The sequence below is a fragment of the Oncorhynchus mykiss genome, chromosome 11 (genome assembly GCF_057628025.1).
Source record: "Oncorhynchus mykiss isolate SJ-2025 chromosome 11, ASM5762802v1, whole genome shotgun sequence".
In the NCBI taxonomy this organism is placed as follows: Eukaryota; Metazoa; Chordata; class Actinopteri; order Salmoniformes; family Salmonidae; genus Oncorhynchus; species Oncorhynchus mykiss.
The window spans coordinates 23599117-23605831 of record NC_143032.1 but is presented as its reverse complement, the minus strand read 5'-3'; the positions used below and the strand labels follow the sequence as shown (position 1 = coordinate 23605831).

Sequence of the window (6715 nt, the reverse complement as noted above, 5' to 3'; positions counted from 1 at the left end):
TATCCCTTGTAAGTCCTTGCTCATTCATTGTATACAGTTCCTCAACAGGCTGTATGAATTTAAACTTGCATGTGAACAGTACATGTATAGCAGGTATGTCAAACTTTCTCCATTGTCCTCACAATGGCCACAGGTGTAGGGTTGTATTGTTGTGTTGGTAACAGCTTCTCTGGTCTAAACCTTGTCTAACTGGCTGACTGTCATTCTAAGGAAGTTAGTTACAAACAGCAAAAAGCTGTTTATAATGCTAAACAGCCTACCAATATTTTCTCCTGGGGTTGTTATTTGTACTAAATGGTTAGAGAAGACCGGCAATCTGCGATGATATCAGATTCTAGAAGGCAGGGTTACCCAGACTCAGTGGGCTTGTCCCAAATGGCACTATAGAGAATAGGGCTCCATTTGGGACGCAGCGCTGTCTAATAGAAGCTCATTGAAGAAGATCAGAGCGACACCAATCACAGTGGAAATACAGCAGGACTTCATCATGTGCCTAGCGGGTCCAGTTGATTATGTCCCATTACGTCAGTCGGAGTCTGGTCTTCTGCCTTTAGGACAAACTCTGTACACTGACCAAGATTTCATATTTGGATCACATTGGAACTTCTGCTATACTTTTCCACGTCAGCACTGAATGAAAAGCACACAAAATGTATTTTATGATTTATTTCGATAGCATGACTAGATTAGATAAATTACTGACTGTTTAGTTCCTCGAAGGGAAATGTTCCATTGCTTCATCATGTTGTATACAGGCATATTTTGACATATTGAAAAAATCACACCCAGAGACCAAAATAGACAAATAAATAATAAGAAAATAGAAGCTTCTACCTTTCCCCCCCTTTAGGCTGTCCTTTGCCAGAGCCCATCTCTGTCTCTCTGTCATAACATTCTCCTGCTGTCTGCACATTGGAGCGTTCCAGGGATTTGACATGACCACGATGCCTGCCAGCGCCTGCCACCGCCACGCATCAATTTCACACCCACCACTCTAATTACCGCAACACACAACAGAAACCAGGAAGTAAGCCACAGTTACAGTTGGCTCGACGCTCCGAGCCAGAGGGATCAGAGAGAGAGAGAGAGGAGAGGAACTGGTGCAGGTATTTTAATAAGACAACAAAATGAAATGGACCAATACAAGTTCCTTCTGTCTATTTTTTCCCTCTGTTTTCTCTCTCTCTCTCTCTCTCTCTCTCTCTTTTCCTCCCACCGCCTTCCCCACTCCCCTAAGACTCTTTTTTCACGAACACCGCAATAGAGAGCTTCAAAATCCATTCAGTAGTGTATGGTAAAGCTATACCTCCCTCTCTCTTTTCACCTTACCACCAGTGAACGCTCTAAGCTGTTTGAAGTGCTAGATGTAGATCATCCCTCCTGCACATTCTAATGACTGTGTGAGTGACACTGCGCCAACTGGGCTGTATCACTCTATATGTGTTAACTATCCATCTCTGGAACTGTGCACACCACAGGTAGGTGGCACCTTCATTTGGGAGGACGGGCTTGTGGTAATGGCTGGAGCGGAATAGGTGGAATGGTATCAAATGCATCAAACACATGATTTGATGCGATTCCATTCTCTCCATTGCAGGCATTATTACTGTATGAGCCATCCTCCCCTCAGCAGCCTACACGGTAGCACACCTGATACTGGTGATGATAGGCACTCCCGTTGCCATTAGAGCCCTCTTGTATAAATCAAATGCAAATGTTTTCACTAGGAGTAACTACGTGACTGTTTTGGGCACCAACTGTCTAAAACAGTGTGTTCGTGTGCCCATCTCTGCTCTCCCCAAAGCAAAAATGTCAATGTTTGTATTGCGTAAACACAGAAGATGTCTTCTGAGAGGCGTATATGTCAAAAAGATAAAGTATTGTTTATTGAACACCGTCTCTGTGAGAAAGCCCTCCAGTCAATGCATTGTTTGATTTATATCAGATGTATTCTTTTGCTAGTTGGTTTTATTACGGATTTCATTGCTGGTTGTTGCACTGGTATATTTATAGCCTATATTTCATACGGTTGTTATGTGAGCATTGAATAAGATTTTCAATGCGTCCATTAAACTTGGCAAAGAAACTTGAACACATCCATCCCTCAGATAGTCATTAGCAGTCTACATTTGTGTCCCAAATGGCAGCGGATTCTCTTTCTAGTTCCCTACATTAAACCAGATCCCTACAGGCCCTGGTAAAAAGTAGGGCACTATGAAAGGAATAGGTTACCATTACAGATGCATACTAAAAGAGCTAAACCTCTCCATTCATTCATCAGCTTCCTGTGTCTCCATCTTGATTCATGTTGAATCAGATAGCGAATGGAGGAAGACTCCCCCTGCACCCCTCCTCTTTGACCCGGCAGTGAGTGGGGCAGGCAGGCGGGCATCTTGGAAAGCCCTGTCATTCTGCCATGCAGTATTCATACCCACATGGCAGGGCCAGCGTTCACTACAGCATAGCCAGAGAAAGAAATCTGGTTATGTGTGTCCTAAATAGCACCCGATCCCCTATGGAGCACAATGCTTTTGATCAGAGCCCTATGGGTCCTGGTGAAAAGTTTTGCATGAAATACAGAATAGCCAGTTCAGGTGCAGGTTGTCCGTTGAGGTGGTAAATTATGTGTCCTCACCTCAGGGGTATACTATTAGTTATTCAGAACAGCTGGATCAAAAGGAATCAGTTGGAACTGTGGAGGTAAAGGAGTCCATGAGAAACCACCAAACATGGTCCATAGTTTAAACTTGATTAACACACACAATCTAATATTAGATTCTAATGGGATGCTTTGGAACACTGTATTGATGCCAGTTCTGATGTGTCCCAAACGGCACCATATTCCCTTTATAGTTCATGACTTTTGACCAGAGCACTGTCAGAAGTAGTGCACGATATAGGGAATAGGGTGCCATTTGGGAAGTACCTCTGGTTTTAGCTCTTGGTTTAACAAGCATGTGCTTTCCTTTCCTCTCGTTGCTCGTTCTATATTCAATAAAGTGCAGATAAAGGGCCTAATTTCCGGGGACTGTTATTTTGAGGGTTCTTTAATGTTGAATGTGATTAGGCCTTTAGAGTGGGTAACCTAGTTAAGCAGGGAACATGCATCTCTACTCAACTGTCCGTTCTCTCACACACGTGAAAATCCCCATCAGCTGACAAAGCAAAACAAAATGTATGCCACAAATATAACTATTTTCAATTACAAGTTGCACCATGCCATTTATAGTAGAGTGATTCTGGTTTGATGTAACGAGACACTGGTGTGAAAATGGATTATATTTCATGATCAATGGAAAAGATTGCATTTTTCTGAAGAGTTTAGCATGGTTTCCTTTTCAGACGGTAGTGTTCGTCATAAGCTTCGCAGATCGTAATATCTTGAAAAGCACCTACATGAAAAGAACATTGCCATCCAAAGAGAAGTTCTAGAGGCTGCTGCTGCTCGCTGCTAAGACTAACTACAAGCCAATAGCTTAGGCTCCATAAAACACCATGTACTGAGAAAATGCAATTTAGCAATCCATTTATTATGCCAACATCTTAAAAACCCAATTTAAAGCTTTACAAAGAGAAAAATGTGTATAGTATAAAATAAAAAAAAAAGTGGCACTCTTTAGTTTATTTTCTGTTATCAAAATACCATAGTGAGTCATTGTAAAACAGGTAAACAAGTAAAGTACGTCATTGTATTGCTGTGAAAATCATGGGGGATCCATCAGTGTACTCAGTATATCTACCCTCAGATCCAGGGCTGTACATACAGAAGCCCTAAGGCAGCGGCTGGCTGATCATGCATATTTAAAGATCTCTCAGATTTATCACAGTCTGTGCTAAAGTGACTTTAAAGTGAAGCTTCATTGGAATGATCAGGGTTAAATTCCAGGAATCCTCCGGGTTGTGCTGGAAGATGTCTTTGGCTGTGCCCCCTGGGTAGGGGGTAGTAGGCAGAGGGTTGCGTAATAGAGAAGAAGTGTATCGTGGAGGTTAGGGGGTGTTGTCTCTGTCAGTCTCCTCGCTGGGTTCTGTTCTCTGGGAGAGAAGGAAGGTCTCCCACACTGCCAGACACTGGAGGAGAGAACACCCACATCATCAGGTTATGACAGACCGGTAAGTCTCACACACACACAATCACTCAGTTGAAACGGCAGGTCTGTGAACTTTCGAGCCAGTCAGTATGTTTCCACACATCAATAAAACCTTCCACTCTGTCATCTAAACTTCCAAAGTAATAGCTGTCTGTTTAATGGCCACCGTAAGTCAGACACACATGGCATGCCTCAATTCAGCAGCCAATTTCGTTCACAGGCTCCGGCTGCTCCCTGGACTTCTGTCTCATCTATTTGTCACTTGACAAGCTTGTGATTAATGTTCTGACCCAAACAGAGCCAAGCACCCACCCAAACAGCCCTATTTCCTCCGTCTCCATCCTCCCCCCATTTAAACATCCCGTTCTCCTCTCACCCTGCCTCCTCTCACCCCAATCTTCCACACCCACCCAACCCTTCACTCCACTCCACATCCTTCTCTCCTCTTCCAAACTTAACCAACATGACAGTGGCAGGAGGCTCTCGTGGGTAGCCAGCTGACTGCCATGTCACTAGTGCTTAATCATGATGACACCTTCACCACGGGACACAGACTCAGTCTGACCTTTACCCATCAGCCTCACTGACGGGGCCCAGAGAAGGCAGAGCTAACCAGAGTTTGGACATAGCTGCTTTACACAACAGGTTATACAGGGACAGAGCATAGGGCTAAACAGAGTATGGACAAAACTGGTTTACACAATAGGTTATACAGGGACAGCGCTAACTAGAGAACCGGGACAGAGTTGCTGTACCCTAGGGACCATGGGTTATACAAGGATAGGGACAGAGAGCAGAGCTGTGTTAAGTACAGAGGGGCGAATAGCGAGGGGGCGGAAAGAGTTACCATAGACTAGACCAAGGGCCACAAGCTTCACAGAGCACAGGGACAGAGCTGCTGTGAGCTACACAGAGCACACGAGCAGAGGGGGAAAAATGGTGAATAGCAGATTTCTCTGTGACTCAGCAGCTGGCTAGAATACTAAATGGGAGCAGATGCACAGAGCTGATCACAGGAAAGCCCAAGACACAGAGGAAAGAGGTGAAACATTGGCTGACAGAAAAGTAAAAAAAATGTTTACTTCCACAGCTAACTCCTTGGAGTTAAGTTTATTCAAACTTGAACGTTTATACTTAATGATACCATATGTTGTGGGATAAATAAACAGGTTTGACTAGTACTTATCAAGATAGGACTGTGTTTAAGGATTATTGTGGTTGAGGAAAGCGATACATAGTTAGTGCAACTTATCCTTTCTTCCAGACGGAGTGTTTAAGCCCTCAAATACAGATAAGACAACAGACTGTTGAATAAAACATTCAGGGGAAATCAGGCGACAGCTAAATCCATTTAAAGACCCGACTGGGAGAGAAGTACAACCCTGCCGCCAACGCAGCATTCTTCCCGGAGATCCAAAGCCCTTTAAGTTCATACCTTGCAGTGGAGCTGTGAGGATGACTGTCTGATTGAAGCAACACTAAAAAGCCTATGGCAGCACAATGGGAGGCAGAGAGAGGAACCTCACTCCTGAGCACTGTAAAGGACAAGACACCATAATGAGCGGTTGGCCATCCCATCGCCTCTGACCACGGAACATCGGCCATCATGTTGAATCGCCAGGTGATCCTCCGGTGCACGACTGATGTTCATTATGGTGTCTCGTTCAATAACTTCTGCCTTCACACATAATGCCCGGTGCATCGTCAGTATGACATGACCAACATGTACAGGTACCCGAACTATAACCAAGTGAATAATTGGACCCAAAATTGAAGGGTATAATCTGTCCTTGGTCTCAGCATGTCTGGACTGACGTGTGCACTGACGCAGAGCTCCACAGGGGTGATAAGTCGCCATCCAATCAGGGGTGGCTATCTGTGCATTACCAAGGAGGCAAATGTCAATACACACTCTGCCGCCGAGAGGGGAGTGCCTGTGTGTGTGTGTGTTTATCTGGTAGAGGAGCTCCATCAGTGCTGGTCCTGACACAGCCTGTGACAGCTCCAGCTGAGGTAATGGGTCCTGTGTAGCAGTGTGACTAGCGCGCTAATTAAGGAGATTGTTAAGGGGGGGAAGAGACCGCTAGCCTCGTTAACATCATTAGCTATCCTCCTTTTCTCCCTCTAGGCTCCAGTGGTTTAGCCGGAAGACAGGTAAACTGAAATAAATCAGGCAGCATTACATATGAACACCAGTGGATGCAAGAATGCATGCACACACACATCGTAGTCACACACACATCTTTATGCACAAGAGCGGCTGCACTAGTCCAGAAGAAAGTTATGGACTTGAGCTCAGCACAGACTTACTTCACATCAATATTCAGATACTCAGAAGAGTTGAACTGACTGTCAATGCCATGGTAGAGGTGATAAGAACAAGGTAGATAATTGTTCCAAATCTAGAACACCTTGTAAGTAAAACCATGTCCAGTTGAAGAAACAATATCATTGAAGAAACCGTAGTTGCTATGGGGTAACCATGGCGTTCCTTTGATGTTGCAACCTGACAGAACGACGCACAGTTGCTGTGCTGTATGCAGAGTGGGTACAGTGATGAACAGGCAGATTCTAAATCTAATGCAAATAGAATTCATAGTACACCAACAAAGGACCATTAAGATTAG

General features: G+C 44.3%; 1 protein-coding gene across 3 annotated transcripts in view; it reads right to left on the bottom strand.

The window, feature by feature from the left end:
• Window positions 1-3509: 3509 nt before the first annotated feature.
• snx7 (sorting nexin 7) overlaps window positions 3510-6715 on the bottom strand; it is a 35362-nt gene continuing 32156 nt past the window's right edge. For all 3 annotated transcript variants that reach the window (XM_036935204.2, XM_036935203.2, XM_036935205.2), the window contains one exon: window positions 3510-4068. In XM_036935204.2, the coding sequence (XP_036791099.1) occupies window positions 3988-4068 (81 nt within the window). In that variant the 3' untranslated portion in view covers window positions 3510-3987. The remainder of the gene's footprint in view (window positions 4069-6715) is intronic.